The sequence below is a fragment of the Vanessa tameamea genome, chromosome Z (genome assembly GCF_037043105.1).
Source record: "Vanessa tameamea isolate UH-Manoa-2023 chromosome Z, ilVanTame1 primary haplotype, whole genome shotgun sequence".
Taxonomy (NCBI): Eukaryota; Metazoa; Arthropoda; class Insecta; order Lepidoptera; family Nymphalidae; genus Vanessa; species Vanessa tameamea.
In genome coordinates this window covers 11,093,460-11,117,754 of record NC_087341.1, presented here as the reverse complement: position 1 = coordinate 11,117,754, position 24,295 = coordinate 11,093,460, and the positions used below count along the sequence as shown (strand labels likewise).

The window sequence follows — 24,295 nt, the reverse complement described above, 5'->3', positions numbered from 1 at the left end:
TTCGTCACATTCTGACGTGGAGGATGAGGGGGAAGGCGCGCACTAGGCGCGCTGTCCATGTATATTCAGCCGCCTTACGGCGGCTGCCGCTGGTGGGGTCGCGGTTGCATGCCCTTGGCGATCCCGTGGCCTCACCACTCGGCGGCATGGTGGAAACCCGAGGATGGTTTTAGTGGGTAGGACAGGACATTAGCATTAGCGTGCCCTGGCACGGGGCATTAGGCCCCGTTTGAGTCCCACATACCCGTCCCGGTCCCCCGACCGGGCGGCATGCGTAAATGCATTTCCTCCTCGTTAAACAAAAAAAAAAAAAAAAGGTTAGCGATTGGAATGGGCGGTGGTGACCATTTACCATGCATGACCCAAATGCTCGTCCATAGACCTATGCCATAAATAAAGTATATATATATATGTTCCTTTAATAGCTTTTAAAGCAAATAATTTTCGACCATTAAAATATTAAAATGATTAAAAAACCTTTTACAAATCAACGAATGTGCTTAAAATATGAACGTACATAAATCCACTCAAAGTGAATAAATAGGACCAATATTGGAAATGTTTAAATTATTTGGGTTTCAGTGATTAATTTGAAATCCTCATGATAAAGTGAATCAAAATACCACATATAGTTACTGAAATGTCGGATACTTAATTTAAAATTGTATTTATTTTTACAAATTAAGGCAACAGTAATAAAATTCATTCTTCGAAGGTGAAATGATGGAATGATATTAATAGATACAATGCTGTAATTTTTTAAAGTTTTATTTATTTTAGACTTAAACAAAACCAGGGAAATACAAAGCTTTAATCTGTGCCTGAAATATAAAAGAGAAATATCGATTACAACGTGTTACATGTTCAAATGCAAAGGAATACACAGTCTAGCAATTTCACCTATGCCCAAAATTACCTCTACTTTCAAGAGTTTCGGACGTTTACGATAGATTTAATTGGTCTTTAGAAAGTGACTTGCTTCTTTTCTCGTTCAGCTCGGATGCTTATCTTCGAAGATGAGACGGTCGTATCAGATGAATCAGTATCAGCAACAAGAGCTCGGAGCCTTGCAGCACGTTTCTCTCTTGCTGCAGTTCTTTCGCTTAATTCCGACATTTCGTCTTCTAAATCAGTTAAACGAGCTCTCGTTGCCTTCGCTCGCTGAACTGCAGCACTTTCGTCGTCGAAATCTTTAACGGCACTCCATTTTGTAAGAGAATTCTCCTCATTTATTCGGCGCGCAATACGTTTTTCTGTGCGTTCCTCATTCTCCTTCAAAGCCCTTCGCGCATTGCTTACATCACTCTGACCGATTCCAACGCTTTCCAGAATTTTATCAGAGATTTTCATTCTGTTCTCAATACTGGCTACACTGTTCTCGAAGTCAATATCATCAGCAAATCTTGAAGTCTTTTTACCGGCGCGTAAGCGTTTCAATGACTCTGTGATCTGAAAAATAAATATTTATACATAAATTTTATTGTGATGTAAGGGTGGTAAGTTTCTTTAGCTTATACGAGATTTCGAGATCAAGTAACCACCGCGGTATTTTTATCATGAAAAACGTGGTGTCATTACAATATTAAAGGCCATCTAACCATATCTATAATTTACAGCTAATTTTGAACCCTATGGAATTCCAGATTTAACATTTTAAATAATGTGGCGAAGAGTAAAATTAAGAGAGGCATTTAGAGTGAAGTGAAGACTAAGTCATCAAGAATGCTTTGGCATATTGACCCCGCCTCATGTCAGGGAAACAATGTAAGGGCGGGGACCGTAACGGAAAATGCTAATACGCAACGGGGATTTTTTTTTGTTTTTAATTTAAAATGAACTAATTGTGCCGTTTGCAAATTAAATACAAAATTTTGCATTATTATCCCAATGTCTACTTATTTTTAGTCAATTATTAAAGACGGTCAGATAAAACGATTTTCTCTTTTAATAAATTTAAATCTAATAACAATATTTTTATTTGAGCCGAGATGGCCCAGTCGTTAGAACGCGTACATTGTAACCGATGATTACGGGTTCAAACCCAGGCAATCACCACTGAATTTCATGTGCTTAATTTGTGTTTATAATTCGTCTCGTGCTCGGCGGTGAAGGAAAACATTGCGAGGAAACCTGCATGTGTCTAATTTCAACGAAATTCTGCCACATGTGTGGCAACCAACCCGCATTGGAGCACCGTGGTGGAATATGCTCCAAACCTTCTCCTCAAACGGTGAGGAGGCCTTAGCCCAGCAGTGGAAAATTTAGAGGCTGCTAATGTAATGTAAAAAAAAACAATATTTTTGTAATGTTCTTCTCGGTAGAATTGACATTTTGAACTTAGCGTGCATCTTCTTTATCATCTTATTTGAGTACATCTATAATTATAAAATCATTCCATAATTACAAAGATTAACATGACTGCCTTTTACAGTTATTACGTTAAAATTACCTATTTGCTGTAAATTGTGATATCATAAGGAAAACAGATTATAAAATACCGCAAACTTTACCATTATAGCGTCGAATTCAAATAATTAACTGATGTACTTTTAATTTGTGAACCAATATTTATCAAAGAGCCTTGTACGTAATAGTAACGTTAAACAAATGAGAAAATAATTACTCATTCCTCCAGCGATAACCTTTCAGAGCTGAAATGAAACTGGCGAATACCGGACAAGAAAACATTACATCAATGACGATTTTAATGTATTTTTAATGAAGTACGTACGTTAAAATGTTTTTCATTACTCATAAAAAAGATTCATTTACTTTGATATAATATATTAAACGGAAGTATGTATTTCTATATATTATATGACGAAATGTTTTGGATAATATTTGATACTAGTTGTACATCAGCATCGTCTGAGTAGGTACCATCTACTCCACACATATGAATTTTGCCGCCAAACAGCAATATTTAGGGTTGTTGTGTTCCGGCCTAAAAGTTGAGTGAGACAGTGTTTCAGGAACATAACATCTTTTGCTTCCAACGTTGGTTGTTGTATTGGCTATGTAATTGGTAAATGGCTGAATGGTCAATTTATCTTACACTGACAATGCCTATGGATTGTCACCACTTAACATCAAGTGGCACATTTGTCTGTCCTTCTAAATAATATATATTTTAAGTATAAGTTAATCATATAAGGATTGGTTCATTTGTTGTTTGTAACAAAAAAGGTTAAAATTACATTTATTGTCGGTGTTGCCACTAGCTAAAATGTAAAAATTGTAAATCCAAGTTTCTGCCATCTAACTCAATTTTAATGCTTTTCGTGCTACACGAGCATTTATACTACATCAGTTTCAGATTTTTCTATGGATAAAAGTGTTTTGCATTTTGGTTTATCACAGTCAAATTGTACCAATTCGTTAAGTTGGCTTAATCCCTTAAGGTGAATAGTTAGTATGAAATATTAGTTTCGTATTAAACTATACCTAACTTGATTATTTTTGATGTTTTACAAGCTTTTATTTAACTTGCAATGTATTTTATGTACAGGTGAAATCTTGCAACTCAATTTTGAAGTAGATAGCCTTAACCGATTGAGCTGAATCTTTGTATACACGTTCAGTTTGAATGACAATGTATTGTTAACTCTGTGACGTCATTCTAAATCCTGCATGGCGGAACATCTAAGATGGCGGATATTTTTTTAAATTCATTTCTACAAGATTGGCTTACTGAGAATAAGTCAAAAAATACAGTGACGTTACTGTACACCAATATAGCAGAGTAAGTTTTTAGTGCTTGCCTATAATATGGGTATCAAATGAAAGGAATTACAGATAATACGAATGCGAGTTTAATTACTAATAAGTAAAAAATTAACTGTCAATAATAAATATAACAAATTTTCAAACTAAGTAAATACGAGTACTTTAATCTCGCGGCAATATTTTATTTCATATAAATTGTGTCAAATGTGAAATGACTTTATAAGTTAGCTGTAAAAGTTTTAGTGTAACAGTTTATTTTTTTCATTTTGGCGTATTTAAATAGAAGTTTGTTTTAAAAAAAAATATTTTACTTTTAATTTATAATCGTTAACATAGTGTTAAATCGTTGTTATAATTAAAATGTAAGCTATTTTAAATCTGTTATAATTGTCAATATATAAATAAATACTTTTATTGAAATAGAAATATGTGCTGTCTTTATAGACATACTCTGTTATAAAAATGGTATAAAAGACTAACTACTGAGTCTGTTGCTGGTTCTTCTCGGTCGAATTTAACAAATGTAACATGACGAATCAAAAGTGCTTTTATGAACCTACTTCAATAAAGAATATTTTGATTTTAAAAGAATGCCAAATAATTGGGGATGTTGCCATTACAATAAAACTTTAAATGGCAAGAAATGCAAGATACTCGTATAAGCATTCAATTCAGTTTCTCGAGAGATTATACTACTCGACTAACTTCGAAACGATTTTCTTGATGCTAATATATTGTTCACTATTAGAAATTTATTCAAAGGTTTTTATAATATATAATATTTGATTTAGTAAACAAACTTTTTACTATTCTATCGATCGATATGAACGAACATTGGTAATTGGTAAGCATTTGCTAATGAGCGATACTGCCGCAATTTGCCGCTGTCTGCGGTGAAGTATCAGTATGCGGTGGTCATCCGAACTAGGTAAGTTCGATGTGAATGAGGCTTTATAAATACCAGCATCCTAATATGCAGAGCGGTGGACATTTTGTATAATTGTATAGTGACAGTCTTTTGATAAAGTTGTTCATTAAAAGGGGAATATACGCCAGTGTGCTGTACTCGTGTTAATGTGAATACGAGTTCATTTTATCACACGATATTACAGAATGTTAAAATGAGTATCAAACTTAGACGTTGGAATGCTTTGACACCCTGCTGCCGTGTGTAGTGCATTTGTAAATAATTTCTATATGCTCTCGTTAGGTTGCAATGAAAAAGTTTTTCTTGCAAGCGTCGCACAATAGCGCTTTATAACTACCTTTTTTACATCCACGTGAGATAAAGTTGTTTGTTTGAAATTCGAGATCACGCTTAACGGGAAGAATAGACTATTATGATGAGATGCTAGAAAGCATTACCTTTTAATTACTTTCACAGGAATAGAAACATTTACAGCAATTTAATGTACAAAGCATTTCACGTTCTGGTATTATAATACGCACATATTTTTCTTTAGATCAAATCGATAAATAATATTTTGTATTTAGGTATAGGTACAATACGCGTAAATTAAATATACGGCTTTAATATATTTCAATCAGATATTAATTATTTTATGTACAAAAATATTGTGTGCTGGAAAATCCTTTTGGAATCTTGCATTTGCCTTTATTATATTTTTAATTTAAGAAAATTATACTTAAGTAAAATAGGTTTAGTGATACACATTCGAATAAATCTCATATTTCGGAATCGAAAAGATATGGTGTTAATAAATAACCCACGAAATGATAGTAATTATTTGAAAATCGAGTTAATATTACAAATTACATGAACCAATCATTATTATAATTCGCTCCGTACCTCACGTGCGATGTGTACGCCGTAGTCAAATGGCCACGTACTTGTAGCATTAACAATTCAATGTCAAATACGACAATAGTTTTGTGCAGCTAATTAATGTATTGTTTCTATTATACGCTGGAGCTAATAGTTGAACAATTGATCGTAACGTAATTTTTATTATGTCTCGTTTAATAATACCAGCTGATTATTAATTATCTGTTCGAATACTTGTTGTTAAGGTATATCTTTTGTCAGAATGTATGTTTTACAAATTTTCTTATCTTGTAAAGATCATATTAATGACTGAGTTGACCCAGAAATGACGCGTACTCACGCGTTAAATCTCAAATGTGAGCTCAAATCTGGGCTGGTCCGATTTAGTTCCTGAAAACCTGATAAAAATTCTGCACTATGAAAGTTTTGATTCTTGTTACGATTCGATGTAATTACAACCCTTTTAAGTCGCTATTATATTCTACGTAACAATGTAATTGGTTTTAATGTTAATTATTCATTTCGCTGAAAATTATAAAAGTTAGACATTAGGAACAATTAAGTATGGAATTATTTATGTAATGTTAATGTTTGTTTGGTTTGACAGACAGCGTGAATATAATTTATTAAATCTAAATTTAAATAAAAAGAGTTCGCGGTTTAAAGTTTTAGGATACATTTTTGATTTGAAGAGATAAGTGGTCATCACTGCTCCTAGACATTGTCATCGTATGAAATTTTAATCATTTCTTACATAACCAATATGCCACCAATTTTGGGAGCTGAGATGTTACATGCCACTGGCGTAGTCACCTTCCAAACCGGAACACAATAATCGGAAGTATTACTGTTTAACGCTAGGATATACTATGATGAGTAGCAGGTACCTAAACCCGGACGGATGTTAATTCTTAAAATTGTCTATGGGAAAATCGCATTGTATTTGATTAGTGTCTTTTATATTTGACAGCATCATACATCTGCAATAACTATTTTACATACATCTATAGTAAATTAGTACTAACAGATGTATCATAACTTGTGATAACAATATATACATTGAAGCAAAACAATATATACACTTGGTATTACGTTATTATTAAGTTTCGGTTTGAGACAACGAACGGGAATACGCAACATAACATCTTCATCATGTTAGAGATACTGTGAATATGCTTGAATGGTTTGTATTGATTACATTGTAGTCTATGATGTACACTTACGATCAGCGAAATGATAGAAACAAAAGCCTTTTATTCATGAAAGAAGTGCAATATTTTGTACGTCAGCCGATAGTGTGTCGTTAGGTAGATTAAATAATCACACAATATTTGAAAATTTACATAATTCGTATAGACTTTAGTTTAGCAATGGCGTGATAAATATATTTTATTGAAAAGGCACAGATACAAAACGATCAATCGATATATTATAATCGATTATTAGATAATCTAAGATCGGTTTAAATATCGAATTGTAGATAGTTATGATATCAGTGTTAAATACATTTTCATTACGCGCAACGAATAACGGAAATTAAAAAAATAAAATATTGATTTGCTATTACAGTGATAGAGTGAGCGCGGTAGAAAATGACAACTATTTTTAAATACAGAAGCAGCTCTATTGTTTCATATGGTTTTTATTGTTTCAAATAAAAAAAGAATAGTTTTTAAAGCCGCTTGTTTACGCATAACGTAGAACGCTCTTCCTTCCTTCGCTTGCGGCATCAAATCTTTTTTCCTGGCTTCATTATTATCTGTCCGTATTTCGCTAACGTATAATATTTATTGAGTATAACTTATTACTCTTTGTATTAAGGGAGGATACCCTCGGGACATTCCGATGGTTCTATGTTGATGACGTTCTGTAGTTATAAAGTCTAATTAAAGAAATATAATTTTCTATATATTTTACATATTACAATATATGATGACTACGTCGTATATTTATTAGAACATAAATAAGTAAAAGAAAGGATTTTTGTTAACCCTAAAGGGTTGTAAGTGAGAGAATTATAATTAGTGAAGAGAACATTTAGAGTAATAGAAATTCATAAAGGTAAAGGGTAAAGTGGGTATTGTGATGCTGAAACAGATACTTATGTAGTTAGATGCGTGGGAAATGACCGTTGGGTCTTACTTTACTTTGTCAGACTAAATATTCCAAATTAATAACAGAATGTAAGAAAAAATATTTAAAATTGTCAATTATTGGTCGCTAGTCGCCACATGTAACGAATTTTGCTCGAAGGTACAAATGCGCCGACGTGCTTAACCTCCGTGACGTTCCAACTCGATACACTGATAGGTCCTCCATGAACGAACTTCCAAAATGTTCTGCATACTTTACCGATCGGGAAATATATTTTTAAAAATGATCATTGAAAAAAGTATTAGTGTAAGATAACAGTGGAACGAACACATAGTTTCTTAACACTAAGCTCGTACAATCGCCTTCGTAATCCCTTAACTGAGCAAATATATGACAAAAAAATCTAGCAACATAAAATAAGAGAATTTTGTTTACATTTTTAACTGTGTCTAAATCACACTGTATGATCATCGATCCGGTGAACGACTCTTCCATCAAATGTTAATAGGGGATCGATTTGTTGCGTCGTTCACTGCACACTTTTCATTTTGGATGTTTGCTCTAAGATGAACGTACTTGATTTTACTTTAAGCACTCATCACTTTGAGAGTGCTTAAAGTAAAATCAAGTACAGTCTCAAATATGTTAACGCCGAACTTCACCGCTATTTCAAATATTATACTTGCATGTTTTTAATTTTATATTAATTAATTATTTACTGATTGTTATGGGTACTATTATTTCTATGATTATTTATTACGTCACAAAATATATTTTTTAATGTTATATCTGTGAATTTATGTCGGCTGATTTACTTTTGATGTTATTTTAACCTCAATACAAATAGGGATCATCACTAAACCGTATGCTTTAATTATATTAAGTCACACCGAAAAAACAAAGTATCAAGTAGTCATGGGTCGCGGTATATAACGAATGTTGCTCGTAGGTACACATCAACGCGTGACCTTTATCACATTCGTACTTAAAACAGCGGATAGTTAAGCGAGCTCATAAAGATCTCAAAATTTTATATTTTACCCACTCATAGTATGCGAGTATTGCGAGGTCTTTTTTCGGGTGTTCGATCGTTATAAAAATTACAAAGACCAACGATTAGGCTCAACGAAGGACTAGGGATGAATTTAAAAATTATACATTTGATTAATGTATCGGTAACATGCGGCGAAAATAAATAAAAAATGCTCTCACGTCTCATATACGGTAACTTTTTGTTTCTAGTGAGATAATTATATGATTTTATGTTTTTTTATTAATGTCGTTCGAAATTATAATAAATATGTCAGACATTAACTATTTTATTTGTAACTTTCCACTTGATATGCTCCTGTAAAATCAAGTTAAACATTACCAATTTCGCTTTAATACTTAGCGAATTTTCTCATTCCAAGAATAAATCTTGAAATAAGAAAATGGACTTCTACTTTATCGGATGGAAATAGAAAAGTTGTTTACTAAAAAAAAATTGAGAAGACATTTAACATAAGATCAAGGTGGGATAACCCACTGCTAAGCTACCATCGCCTTTCTCAATGATATTTGTCTACACAATAGAGTAATCGACAAAGTACAGATAAACCAAAATAAATAAATAAAAATAAAACAATGGACGAGGACGTGGACGGTGGCTTTTGCTTTGTTATGACTATGTAGTTATAGGCGGTAAACAATTTTTTTACCTAAAAGATTTACCGCTATTGTAGCTTTGTTGCTTGGAATTTTTATTTTATTTATTATTTTCTCGTTACCAATTTTATTATTGTTTTCATAATAGTGTCTCATAGTTTTATGCAGTATTTTATATATGCGCTTAGAGGACTGGTCTGATTCTAATTCTAATTTGGAATAGAAGTCAGTTCCGCCCTGGATACTAACTTTATAATTTGCAGACGGACTAGCAAATGGGCCACTTGATAGTAAGGAATCACCACCGCCTATAGACAATGGCGCTCTAAGAAATATTAATCATTCTTTACATCGCCAATGGAAGCAACCTTGGGAACTAAGATGTTATGTCCCTTGTGCCTGTAGTTACACTTGCGTATTCACTCTTCAAACCCCAACACAAAAATACTAAGTACTACTCTTATTCCATAACGTATTTAAATTAATGAAATTTCCACGTATAAGTTTAATTTGAATACTTCCAGCTATTTGTACATCATAGTATCGCTTCAGTAATATTCATAAATTACGAGCGACTTGCATCTGTTATTTATCGAAGCGTAATGTAACGAATATATTAATAGGAACGATAATTAATATCATATACACAGAGGATATAACTGAGAATATGGCCCTGGGTCTGTCTATAGAGTCTAAAGCGTAGAGTAATTATCAGGTGAAAATGAGAATCTGCGAATCCGGTCTATCTATCTATCTAAATCCGAATATCAGTAGTGAAACATTTATAGACTATTATCTTATCTTATATATTAATAACGTAAGCCGATTTTTGTCCCAATGATTATGGGATGCGAAAGCTGCACATAAAAATTGGTTATTGCCTCATTTTCAAGAGCTCCAGCCGTAGATGTGCAGAAAAATAATGACGATTCTTGATTGCAATTAACTAAATTATTAAAATTTAACAAATAGTTAATTTTAGAGAGCGGAAAAAATTTACGAGCCTGTTAGAGAGCGGTGCTAAGGATGCATAAGAAAAAAAAAAACGTAAACAAAATAAAAGTACATAAATTGTTATAGATTGTAGAAACTCCAATTCTAACCGAACTAATGTTTACTATTTGACAAAAATTTCATTCAAATAAATTTCCATCATTTTGGCGCTTAATGTAGATGAGTTACTTGCAGTTTGCAATGAAATAAAATGAAAACAAAACCTGTCATAGGTTTCGAAAATCATTAAAAAATATTTTAAATAAAAGCGAAGTTGCGCAGGTGACCCACTAGTGTTATAATTATTATTATTAATACATTATTTATGGATTATACTCGAAAAGCTTTCAGACCGATGTAATAAAGTATAATATATTTTATCCTAATAATTTATTTTTAGTCTCGGAGATAACCTCTCCCCACATACAAAGAAACAAATTTAACCTCTTTGAAATATTAATTTAAATTTGTGTAACTCTTGCAGTATTTGCGACGCACGCCAAAATAATTCGCGGACGTGTTTTTTCCGACTTCCTTAACGTCATTTTTTTCCCAATTTACGCAAAATCTATAAAAAATATATATCCTATGTGTAATTCTGATGTACAAGCTATACTATTGTAAAGTTTCATTTAAAACCTCAATTATATAGTAAACAGAAAGATTAACAAACATCTATCTAAATTATAATACTAGTGGAATTCAGGCCGGGAGTATCTATTCGTCTATAATTGTATACAGAAATAGATACACGAATGCTTTCTAGTAATTAGTTAAGCCCTGAAGATATTATGCATCTCGATCATCAATGCGTCTTTCAGTCTTAAGGCGACATGAACTGGCTACATATTAGATTCCTCTTTAGAAATGTGTTGATTAATCAAGCCATATGCAATGTTGTAGAATGAATAGTCAAAAGCAGTATACGTACTAAGCTTAACTATGCATATGCATCCATGTATAACATTTCACGTAATCTATAGTTAAATCGAAAATATATAGTTTCCTATAATTAAAATAACGATTAAATCGAACGACATAACTGTAAATAATCAAAACTGAACTAATATAACTAACTTTGAAACTCGTCAAGTTCTATGTAATTTGCTTGTAAATTTCAATATATTATTTACTTTAGTGTGAATGTTGCATTCGCGGTAAAGGTTACCGTACCGTTGAAAGCTAAATTCCTAGATTCATCTGCCATGTTGTTCTATTGCAAGTTATCAAACACATACATATATAAATCTGTCTGATTTCAGAATGTTTGATCTGATATTCATATCTATGTTTTCACACACGAACTAACACCACATAAGATAATCTAACCCTTCAATATACAGCAATTCTTGTTTTAATGAATCGAATTTTTAATATTCGTGTTCCAATGCCCTCCTAATTTAGACGACCGTAACTACGATTTTTATGCAAAATGAGTTAATACTTAATTCGGAATCAGCGTGATGAGATCTACAATCTCTTCTTTATGATGTTTTTGATAAAACTTACAGAAACCGAGACAATGTTTACTATAAGCGCCGTAATTAAATATTTTTATGTTTGTTGCTAAATTTAAATACAGTAAGATCGCCTACGTTTGTTATGCTTAAAATGTTTGAATGAGCTTGATCGTTCGTTAAAAATATGTACCAAATATAAACACCGTAAGATGATATACCGCTGTTATCTGAACTACATTCATCAACTGTGCAAGGCTAATACTAAACATAAAAACAGTAAAAACAACTTACGGTCCTTTTGCATAATGATAGGAATCATTACCGCACTTATTTACTACTGAAAACAAGGGTATTTGATCTTTACCGTTGTCATATTTAGTAAGCGATAACCTATTTGATATTTTTTCCTAAATATAACAACCGTAAACGCGGTTATACGCCTGTTATATGTAGTAATATTATTGGTTTTAAGACGCGAGGGGTTGGCGTACGTGCTTAGCGGACGGTGTATCGCCAGAGTTCGTGAGTTTTTATTTTGAATAACAATGGTTCTAAAGCAATTCAACCGATATTATTTATTGAATTATCCTATTTTATTTTAGATGTAATCGCTTAATATGATTGTATTTTAGTTGGCATGAATGGTAAATGTAGCCTAATTTGTTTTGTTTGTGATAGTGTAGTGTTATAGCAAATCTGTAAGTACGTATTTTTAAGTCTTGTATAAAATCCTTTATTATTTTGGTGTTATTCATATTATTAACATTCGTTTCAAATGTCTTCCTTTACTGTTACTAAATTATTATATTTTAGTTGCCGTCAAATGGCGTCCCAAGACCGACGTGACCGAATACTTACTTTAACAACTAAGCCTAATTTTATCTTACCTCGTGAAGTAGACACAGAAAAAACCAAGAACAACTCGAAAATAATGCAAAATTATGCAAAACTAAATGAACTGATATTAAAAAAATATATTTAAAAGACCTTTCAAAAGGCGCCCATATCATGCAAGTAAATATGAAATGTCATACGATATAATATAAACTTATCATACAAATTTGTTGAAAATAAAATATTCGATCAATCCGGTATAGATTTAGAATGTCACGAAGTCTTTGAAAATATATAGATGAAAATATTGATATTTTTCATGATTCATATGACATGACATGCAAAGACAGCGATTATATTTCTGAAGCAGATGAAACGAGTGGTTTAGATGATGAAAATAAAGAGCAAAGAGATCAAAATCATACATGAACGGAAAACATTTATTGAGGAGGGCAGCAATGACTGTGACCCCGGTGAAAATTAGACACGGAAAAAAATACCGAGGATGTTAACCAGCAGACACGTGATAATAAAGATGTTCAAAATGAAGATCATGGGATTAAAAATGAGGAAACACGGAATCAAGAGAAATACATTAGATTTAGAGAGACACACATTAAAAATCGTAATACTAAAAGTCAAAAGATAAATACAGATATACGTACAAGACCAAGTGATAGAGACTAGGAAATAAAACGCTCAAAAAAATGAGACTCAAACCATGTGATTTCAAAAGTGGTTTCCACTAATTAATTACTTAAGAAGTAAAGGTTTATGTTTTTGTTTATGTTTTATAATAAATCCTCATAAAGAAAACTTGTTAAAGTTTTTTTATTTACACTTCAATATTTTTTTTCACAACTGATTTGTAATTAGTTAGATTACAGTTACCGCTTATATGGCTAATTAATATTTAGAAATGTTTATTTGTTAAACACCGTAACAGCAATTCCTAGATATAAGAACCGGAACCCCATAACATACGGCTCTACAGCTTAGGCATTGTACATTATAAAATTAAAATTAACTACACATCAAGATTATTTGAGATTTAAAAAATAAACAAATGATTATATCTCATTAAAATTAATACTACTTTATAGAGAAGGGTGGTTACTATCCAATAAAATAAAATAAAATATTGGTATTTTCCTAAACTATAGTACTGACCCAATTTTCCATAAAAAACTTTACGCGCCATTATCTCGAAATCATATTCTGTGCAGTTACGGTTGTTTCAATTAGGAGGGCAGATTTATAGAATACATTTTTTACTATTAGCGTTTTCATTTATCAAACATTACATATTTATAGACATGTCTTACGTTTGTATAATTATACACACATGGCGCTTTAGCTGTCTTACAATTTAAGCGTGACATGTTTTCTTCGAATATATCTGATACGTAATTAGAAATGGATTCATGGGTATACAATTGTATTTTTTAAAATTAGAAATGACGAAATATATAAATGTTTGACCAGACGAGTGATGCCAAATACGAATATCATAGTAGTATGTGACACCTACGCGATAATGAGTAATGACAAGTGATCACATATACGCCCAATTAAACTTATACGAGGTCCGTGTAATTATAGTTAATTACGGTGTAAAATTGTATGCAACAAATTGGTTGATTTCGCAAATAAAATTAAATGTTATCACAAAGAGATTCTATTTTGGAAACGGTTAATTTATGTAAAATAATTGTGATTTCATTCAACCAGAAAGCATTCGCGTAAAAATGAATTATTATATATTATTCACCTGCACAACATCACGACGGAATAAGTTTTGCATCGTCACTCTCAAAGGAATAGTCGAACGCTTGAAGCACTAAATATGTGTATCAAAATTAGTTAGATTATTCAGCACGCCGTATTATGTAATTGACCATATGTGGAATACGTAACATTAGGATGAATATAAAGTTTTAATATTTCCTTTAAAGACTTAAACTTGTTTCAGTCTTATGAAGAATTTTTATTATAGTAAAAATCCCTGCCAGACAGCTTACTTATTGTGTTGGAAAAATTCACTTAATATTTTAAAGTTGTTACATCTTTACCTGTTAACCGTGGTTTTGCGCGTCTGTTAAATGCGGTAATCTTGTAAATTTTTCTCTCCACCTTATTTAGAATCATACGCCACGATTGATTCTCTCTAAGTGGAAAAATATAAACATGATATATTGTTTTTTTTTTTTAATATTTCTCTTAAATTTCTGCAAAATTACACAAAATTTTCGAAAGTGTCAATTATAAGCTTTGTCAGTTTTAATAAAGGTGAAATTTACTATCACATTTAATAAAGGCTAAAAGAAACTCGATGCAACAAAATTAATTAAACAGAACGAAGTTTTGTGTGAAACGTACTTTAATCGCTGTAAAATGCTTTTGATGTTTTTGTAATTTGACATCCGTTTATATTGTGTGTTATTTTAAATATATTTTAACTTTTAATTTAATTACTCTTTAAATAATATTATATTTAAGCACTTAATGTTATCAATTATTATGTTAAGAAATAAATAATGTTACGGGGTGTTAAAATATTACTCTTATTTTTAAATGACCTACTAACAACTACACGACAACTAATGAACGTGTTTCAAGGAAATCCCTAGTTTACGATACTGTATTATTATTTGTGAGGGATTATATTTGATGTTTGAAAATGGAAGCCACTCTGGCTTTTACTGAAAGCTTTTTTGCTGCCTTTAATTCTTTTATATATTTCTCTAAACGTAAAAATGTATAGTATAAAAATATAAAATTTTTTAGCTTAGCCTTTGCGTTGTAAAATATAAAATAAAACATAAACTTTATAAATAAAACTTGTACATCAATTTTAATATTAAGCTGTGATATTGTGAAAATCACACAAACGAACAAAATATAAAATTCTCTCTATATAAGTACTATGACGATATAACGTTATACACACATTTTTGTCGCCAAGGTAGAAATTTACCAGGGAAATTATTCTCGGATGAAGAGTATGAAATAGCTTTGAGCACATTCCTTTTATCCGTCCGTAAGTTAGAATGCAATAGATAAAATACTGGCCGTTACGAGTTTGAACGAGTTAAGGACGTGTAGCGCAAAGGATCATACGCATTGTACAAAGCGCTTTTGAATAGCGTCACATGCGGCCCTTCCTGAAATTATGTTCGAAACACAATGTGCGATTCATTATGAAATTTCTCTTGCTTCATAAATATTTTATTAGTTTTATTTGAGCAAAATTACTTTTTATTGAATGTTTTGTACCTTGACGATTATTCGACTATCACTTTTCTACGTGCAATGGTCGAAATTAGAGCATAAACATTATTCAGGAAAACAATAACAGATTTATTTTTAGAAACATTATTCTATTTAAAATAAAAAACATTGAACATGAAAGCCACCACACCAAGATAGAAAACCGTTTGACAAGCAGAGTAGAAAAGGTACTGATCTGTTTTTCTGTAACTATTTATATTATGATGTCGTCCTAATCGATTTCGGTCACGCCGGCCTATATCACGAGAGACCAGTCAACTATGCTGAACATATCACAGTGCGCAAGATTGTGGGGAAATACTGGTGCACTCTGTCCCCTCATTCTCATAATCGTCTTTACGTGCTTCCCAAGACATGAGAGTAAACATACTTCCAACTTTTAAACTATTCATCAGAAACATATTATTTTTAATCAATCCGAACATGGGTTTGAACCCAGGACTTCGAGATCTGCGGATTTATATGTCACCACAAGCCTAGGGAACTATTTTATATATAGATAACTGTTATATGATATAGATTTAAATGACGTCTATATTTGACTATGTTTGAAAGAAGATGTAAGATAAAAAGTTACGATGGCTATCTTTGTGATTGTTGACACTAAGCAATTTGGTCTAGCAAACCTAACCCATGGATGCAGTGACCACAGACTTTTCACATTTAATATCTATGTGCTTAAAGCCGTGCTGTGTGTGTGCGTGTGAAAACGTTTTAAGACATGTATAACCACAAAAAATCTTGGTGATTTAAAATTTATCCTTGATTATGTTATATGTTAGCATTTAAAGAGTTTAAGCAATTTAATACTGGCAATGAATAATTTCTTTACCGTATTCATATATGGTGTAAAAATTATTACTATTATTATTATTTAAAAGAATAATTAGAAAATCATATCTTACGTCGTCAGTCAAGTCGTCATCTTCGAAAGCAGAAGAGAGAGGCTTTCCTCTTGTTGCGCGAGCACCTCTTGAATCAAACAAATCGTCTTTTGGAGTTTCAATATCATCGAGCGCACTTCGGATGCGGTTTTCTACATCTGTCCTGATCTTGTCTTTGTCGGGCTCTCTAGCAAGTGGTACTTTACCATCCAGTCGGTCCAAAACCGGGCGGTAGTAGCTCTCTCCTTTGTCATAGTTGCAATCATAGACGCGAGTGCGCCTTCCTCTGCCTACGCGACTCATATTAGTACAGTAGCAGTAGTTTTTCTGTGGATTGCAAAGAAAAACACTTTTAAAAATATGTTTTATTTAGATTGTATTGAGATTTGAGTGCGCAGTTTAGCCGGTATTTTTTTGTAAGCATTTTTTTTTAAATCGCCATAATGGATTCCTACGTCTAAATTAAAAATTATCCTCAGCTTTTTTACGTTATATTCTTTTAAACAGAAATTAATAACGGAATGCCTGTAAGCTCCTTTCCTCTCGTAAAGGAAGGTTGCAGTTTATTCCACCACGATGCTCTAATGTGGGTTGATATGGCAGAATTTCATCCGATACTTACAGAATACAATATTTTCCATCTTCAATCGAAAATATCGGTAACAGATGAATTATAAGAACATAATATTAAGGTAAATAAAAACTCATTGGTGCTTGCCGATGAGTTTGAACCTGCAATATTTGGCTAAGATTAACATGCAATTTAACATTACAGTGTTATTAAATATCTTTTATCGTATTTCATTGTTCTGTGCGGTAACCCTCAAAGTAATACTCCTGAAAATTCATATAGTTTATCAATCTCTCTGTGTCCGTACGACTAGTGTTGATCGGCCTTAATAATTAACTCGAATAATTCATGAAAAAAATAATGGTACGAATATGAAGTTTTATGTATGTAACTAACTATCTGGTTTATGCCATACATGAAGGTACTAGGAATAATTTTATCCGGCTGTTAATTAGCACAGCGTTCCCAAATGGATATTAAGACTTACAATTCAAATTTGGTTTAGCGTCAAAGGCGCTCAGATTAATAACGTAAGTGCGTCTGTGAGAGTGTTTAGCCATTCAAATGAGACACGGCTCATTTTATATCCCAGCTTTTGGCTTTCTCGCTAATATTAGTTTTGCTATAGAAAGCTTTGTACTCCAAAAGCGCGATAATTTGAAGTTGTTAAATTTTCGATAAAATTTAATATTTCACTTTTTTAATTAAGTAAATTATTTAAAAGTCAAGTATGTATAAATAAACCAGGCGGTTCTTTTGAAGATACTTTTTTTTTGTTTAACATAAATGGCGTAAAAAATCTAATGAATACAATTACTTCGCAGCTGGTCAATTTAAAAAAAAGATTTTGTAATAATAACAAGAAAAATATGAATATAGAAATTAGTTTATCTGTAAATAAAACGAATTATTCGAACGCCAGTTTTTCTATCTATCTGTTATCATTTTGTTGCTGCATGCAGCGGGTTTCTATTTTGATTGCTTGGCATTTCAATTTCGCTAAGATCAAATTCTGAGTAGTTTTGAGTTTCAATTAATTTAGCGAATCTAACAATATTTTTAAATTTCAACATTGAGGAAAACAATCCCTTTTCAAATTTCGAATTAGAGTCTTAATCCGTTATTTTCTAATTTGTATATAAATAATTTTGAAAAAAAATATTTTTACATATACATATTATATATACGTATTGCTTCCTATCTAGCCATTACGTTAAAATCACTGACACAAAGGAGATAGGCCACATAGATGCACTAGCTAAAGTACTCTATTAATAGCAAACAATTCTTTAATTATAAACCGAATAAAAGCTATGAATGGATAATACAATTATTAAAGAAGTAGATTATGTATAACCACTATATTTACATAAACTAACCTACACACAACAAAAGTACCTAATCTTCACCAAAGCTTTCATATATTTCATAATATATAATCTACTCTTACTTATCTGTAGTTTAATTATTAATAATAATATATTTATAAATATAATTAAAATCTATTTGCATAACATAAAATTGAAATAATTTAAAAAAAAAGTCATATTCAAATATTCAAACAAGTAATTGTTCTATTGTTACGAGAGTCTATGTTCGTTTTGATATGCAGCTACATTGTCGAAATCGAAGTTATCTAAAGCTTTTTAAATCGAAGCATAACACAAATAAGTACTTCAGATTTAGGTCAAATATTATTTAATGTACATTGTTAAGATAATGCAAAGTAACTCATACATGTTTGAAATAATCCAGATAATAGATGTGTGCGTTCCTACATAAGATGAAAATGTTTATGACTATCGTAAAAGCAGTATTGGCAACAATACGGGATCGTCATTGGAAACTACGAAACAGAAGCTTTCAGAGTCACGTAATATCCTGTTTCAGCCGTTAATGTTAACTCGTATATCACGTGCTAATAATAACATAATAAACACACATGACGTTCATGTTTATATATAACACAGGACAAAAAAGCGTTTTATAAACACAGTTTGACGTAGGCAACGATGTACCAATGAATGAGAATATTACGAATTGAATGATATGATATGAATAACAGTAATTTAAATTTATTAAAATTGATAAGAAATATTAATTTATCATATTATTATGAAGTCGACGTTGTATTACACATGCGCATCGATCATCTCCTGATGGATGATTCTTCTAGAGCACCGACGTGAACGACGAAGAGTGGAACAAATTCCAAAATAGATATCGCAAACATTCGATATGGGGATATTTTTAGTTACGAAACCCGGTTTTTGTTCGGTCATGAGTATTGTAATATGCACTCGGCGAATTATATTCGGTAAGACTTAAATACACGACCACTCGAATTAGTCGGTACTTTCGGACAAAATAAGCTTTTTTAATACAATATCATAGATTAGATATTAACAAAATTGTAAACAAAACAATCACTTGATATTATTACGGTTGAACGTCGCACAGCAATATAATCGTGCGTGCGTGCGTAAATGGAATTCGCAAACACAGCGTAAATTAATTTAAGGTGATTTTGTCAAATATATGCACTGACCTGGTGCGTGTAAAGGCGCTGAGAAGGCAGATGAAACTGGGCAATCTTGAAGCGACTGTGCCGGCGCGTGAGCAGTGTGGGCGAGACTATGTTTAACCGTGAGCCATACAGAAATATACTGACTTTTGTTTCGGCTGATTTCCTACTCCCAAAAGAAACAGCCGTTAATGCGTAGACAGGTGATATGATTAATTTAAAAAGTATTGTTGTTTCCAAATGTTGGCTTACCACGTTTATCTCATTCATAACAACTACCTTTAATGATAAATACCACGCGAATATATACATTTTTGAAACTAGTAACTATAGAACAGCGTTATATGCTGATATTAGGAAATTAATAAAAAGTCAAATATAATAATAATATTAAAACGAAGTTTATTATAAATTAAAAAAAAAGGACATCGACGAAAGAATGTTCATAGTGTATATATACGCTTGTATAATATATTGGCCTATCCTCCGACGCGACTTCGTCTGCTAAAATAAAAAAGGTACCTACAAAGGTAAATCAGTAACACAGTATTGTAAACCCGACGAATTATTTATAGATCTGTATATGGATTATTAGAACAACGAAAAAGATCTTTATCGAAATAAAAATAATAACTTATTTTAATAATTAATTTTTATACAAGACTTTGATATGAGTATAAGACTGCTTATTTTTTAAAATTAACATCATACTGATATTCCCGTGTTTTGACAACATCTATGAACTAGTTTTATGAAATTCAGTTACCAAGCTAAATTGCGTAATCGTTAAAAGTAAATAATTTGAAATTTCCCTTCACAGTAAAATCTATAAAATTAAACTATGAGACTTAACTTGATGGTCCTTATGGTGAAAAAGTGATCAATATTATATTTATTGCCTTCTAAAACTATCAAATCTAAAATTTGCATAAGATTCATGAGATGCAACAGATGGCTTTATCGCTAAATCAGCTATCTCTTACAGACAATCTTTAGGCAGAGGACTGATTATGAAACATGTGGGATGGGTAAAATAATTATTAAATTTACATAAGAACTATTAACATTAGGCCCATAATTATTTAAAAATAAAAATTAATAGTTGCTACTGTAAAAATCATGACTTTTGTTGAATGGTGGCAAGAATACCAGTTGAATTACCCCGTTTGAAATCCTCCGGATAAAATGAACCAGCTCTTCTATCTAAACTGGAGTCAAATAAGACGAGTTGCTGTACTTTTAATAAAGATTTTTGCTCTATTACTCCAAGGTCCAACTGCTTCAACAGCAAATGGAACAAAGAAATAATTTGGATTAAGAAGTGTATATTTGGATAGTTTGTTCGCTTTAGCTTTTTCCGCACCAGCTTTTAGCACTCTTTCCTTGATACGAGACGGGAAAATTAATATTATATTATAGGTATAATTATTAACCAACTCCTATTGTATAAAAACAATTGGTTTCCCAGCGGTAGATATTCGAGAATGAAATCAAGTTACGATGTTAAATGAATATCAAATTGTTATGAAATATTACAAATTACAAAACAAAATGGAAATCGATTGACCAACAGAGGAGAAAAAGATAACAGTTCAGTGTCTATTGGTCTCTCGTCGCCGTTTTAGATTACTAGCAGTTACCCGCGCATTTCGCTGGGCATTAAATAAAAAAGGGAGAAAGACGAACGGTTGTCAAAGAAATATTAGCCTAGAACCATCACGAATGTTCCTGCCATAATTGGCCATATTCTTAAACCAATACGTTCAGTAGATTTCAATTGATTGACACACAAGAAAATAAATCTTTATATACATATTTATACTAGCCATCGGTTCTGACTTCGCACGGGTCTACTTTATACGGTTACCCTATGGTACTCAGGAATAATATAGTTCTATACCAGTGATAAACCTTTAGAATTTATCCATTACTTCAGGACAAAACAACAGACAACAAATAATTTAAACCTCTTTATAATAAGTGTATAAAGAAATATATACACAACAAGTACATAAATAAATATGAATTCCAATTTCCAGTTGTATTGCCGAGGTGTGAATAGCATAAATACTCTATCATATTTCTAAAACCTACATTTGATGGGGATGCTTCAATCACTTCGAACACATCCGCTGTGGGCGCGTTCTACGGGAAATTGTAGTTCATTGGAATGTCGAATCCCGAGACAGAGAGAGCGGCGACGTTGAAGTTATATGTGAATATTTCAAACAGAAAAAAAATATTGGCAAACTTATAGTAACAATGTACATAAAGGTTTTATATAAATATATGTCTGGGACATATCAAAATTGAAAAGTACCTGCTAATTTTATATTCACGATGGTGTGGAAGCTTTTCTAGAATCTTCGCAGTATTAATCGCTCGCATTTCCGATGCTCTCGGAGAAAAATAAACCCTCCAGTCACCTTTAAAAGTATTATTAAATGAAGATACTGAGTCTTTTATACATTTTGCACATATATTCTAAGAACGGTTCGACTGTATCAAATATTTAACGACATACGAACCATACAAAATAACCTGCTCTTTTTATTAGTCAACGATTATGGATACTGAAAATAAACGGAGTTGTATAAACATGATACAGTTATAACTTTAATATGAATTATTTTTAACTTTATTTATAAATATTATATATAAATAAAAAATTTAATAAGCGCAATTGTTTTTTATAAATAACATAAATCTTAACGAGGCTTCTCACGATCAAGCGCAAAATTAATGAATTAATTGAAATCGTTTAAAATATAACAGTTTGAATAGAATGTACTAGTAAGATCGCTTTATTTAAAACTATGAGTTTCAATTGCATATTAGTCTAAAAATAAGACGAGATAAATTTTCAGAATCAAATGAATTTATCTGTTTAATGTTTAAATTAAACTTAGCTCAATTGTTTTAGTAACTATTAAGCTTTGCAGTGTTAATATAATTCTATTCTAATATAAACATTCTAATTAAAGTATTGATGTGATGTAAGGTTTCTTTATTTTAATGAATAAAATGTTGTATTTCTAAAGTGGAATTTAATATGTATTTTAATATAATAATATGGAAAATTTAATTTATCGATAATATTCAATCAAATTCTGATTATTTAAAAAAATACCAGACATACAAGTTTTGCATGGAATTATTCATTATAATATGCATTCAATTATTCTGCTACTCGAATTCCTTTCTGGAGCCGTAAAGCACTTTGAAAAAATATTCGGATAATAATAAATATAAACAATTAAAAGAATACATCTTAATAGATTAGTCTTTTTTTATTGTCGTTTACATTTTGAATTTCGAATGAAACACTGAATCAAAAGATATTTAAACAAACAATTATATACTGCTTGAATTATTGAAAGTGAAAGTATCAACAGTGAAACCTCATGTTCATAAAAACTCTCTACTTGACTTTAAACTTCAGGATTAGAGTTTCGTCATAATTAGGTTTAATGCATTATGTGACAAAAATGATCGAAGGATTCGTCGTTTCTTTATAAGCTCAAAAGGGGGAGCACACCGAAGAGTTTTGATGCGCTATCTCTTCTCTGTGATTTCCAAAGTTACACTATTTGTGATTTCCAACAGGGGTAAAAGTAATAGCTTGGGGTAATGTAAATCGGCGAGTAAATTGTATCATTAATGATCATTCGAATTTGAGTTTGATTTATAGAGTGCTTAGAGTTCTTTTGAAATAATGAATTCATCGAAGCCTCTGCGCTTCCAGGACGCTAACAGCATTCGTTTTTTGCGATTTGTTACGGACTAAACAGGTCTGTCTTTCCATTCACCGATTTTTTGTACGCTGACATTGGCGTTGAAGTTACTCATAACAATATTATACGCGTTGCTATTAATGGTCTTTACAATATCTTCTGCCGTGGCTTCTGCAACATATTGAGTGTGTTGTAGGCAGTGCATATAAATTTATAACCTTCAGGTAGTATTCGGCGGATAGTTTAAGGTAGCTACGCAACCCGGTTTAACTAGCTTGTAAGTTTGGTAGCCTGGTGATTCTTCATACCTTTTCCCGCCACCGCAATTGCCACCGTGGGCGAGCCTCTCGGGAACTAGAATCTTCTTTACGTGGAAACTTGTCAAAATATTGTCCTACACTCACCGCACTAGGCAGATGTATTAGAGTGCGCAGTAGGGGGTGAGATTTGCTGCGGATGGAACACCGCTGCCTCTTTTATCGTCCCCGTCCCCAGTTGTCTTTTTTGACTAGAGCAGTTCCAACCTTTCACTCAACGGGTCTTATTCATCAATTCGTGTTAATTGAAATATTTTTTATTTATTTAAATAGGAAAAATTTAACGACCAAGTTTAATTTAATTGTCATAAAGAATAAAATACATTATAATTTTAGAAGTCAACTTAAAAATAGATAAATATTGTTTTGTACACTTCGTAATTCGGATAAGAAATTTATGAAATATTGCGAAACATTAACAAACAAATTAACGC

General features: G+C 31.7%; 2 protein-coding genes across 2 annotated transcripts in view; both read right to left on the bottom strand.

The window, feature by feature from the left end:
• Positions 1 to 24,295, bottom strand: part of LOC113403121 (flightin) — a 137,901-nt gene that overhangs the window by 23,253 nt on the left and 90,353 nt on the right. The gene's annotated exons all lie outside the window — the stretch shown is intronic.
• On the bottom strand, positions 753 to 19,901 carry LOC113403109 (uncharacterized). The gene is made up of 3 exons (XM_026643551.2): positions 19,835 to 19,901; positions 16,737 to 17,042; positions 753 to 1,449 (listed from the first exon to the last, which is right to left on the bottom strand). The coding sequence occupies exons 2-3, from the start codon at positions 17,016 to 17,018 to the stop codon at positions 964 to 966; spliced, it is 768 nt and encodes a 255-aa protein (XP_026499336.1). The 5' UTR covers positions 17,019 to 17,042; positions 19,835 to 19,901; the 3' UTR covers positions 753 to 963.

Excerpts from the sequence above, each read along its gene's own strand:
- LOC113403109 (XM_026643551.2), bottom strand. The coding sequence starts at position 17,018 with ATGAGTCGCGTAGGCAGAGGAAGGCGCACTCGCGTCTATGATTGCAAC. Across the intron at positions 1,450-16,736 it reads ATGACGACTTGACTGACGAC|ATCACAGAGTCATTGAAACG; the intron begins GTAAGATATGAT and ends TTTATTTTTCAG.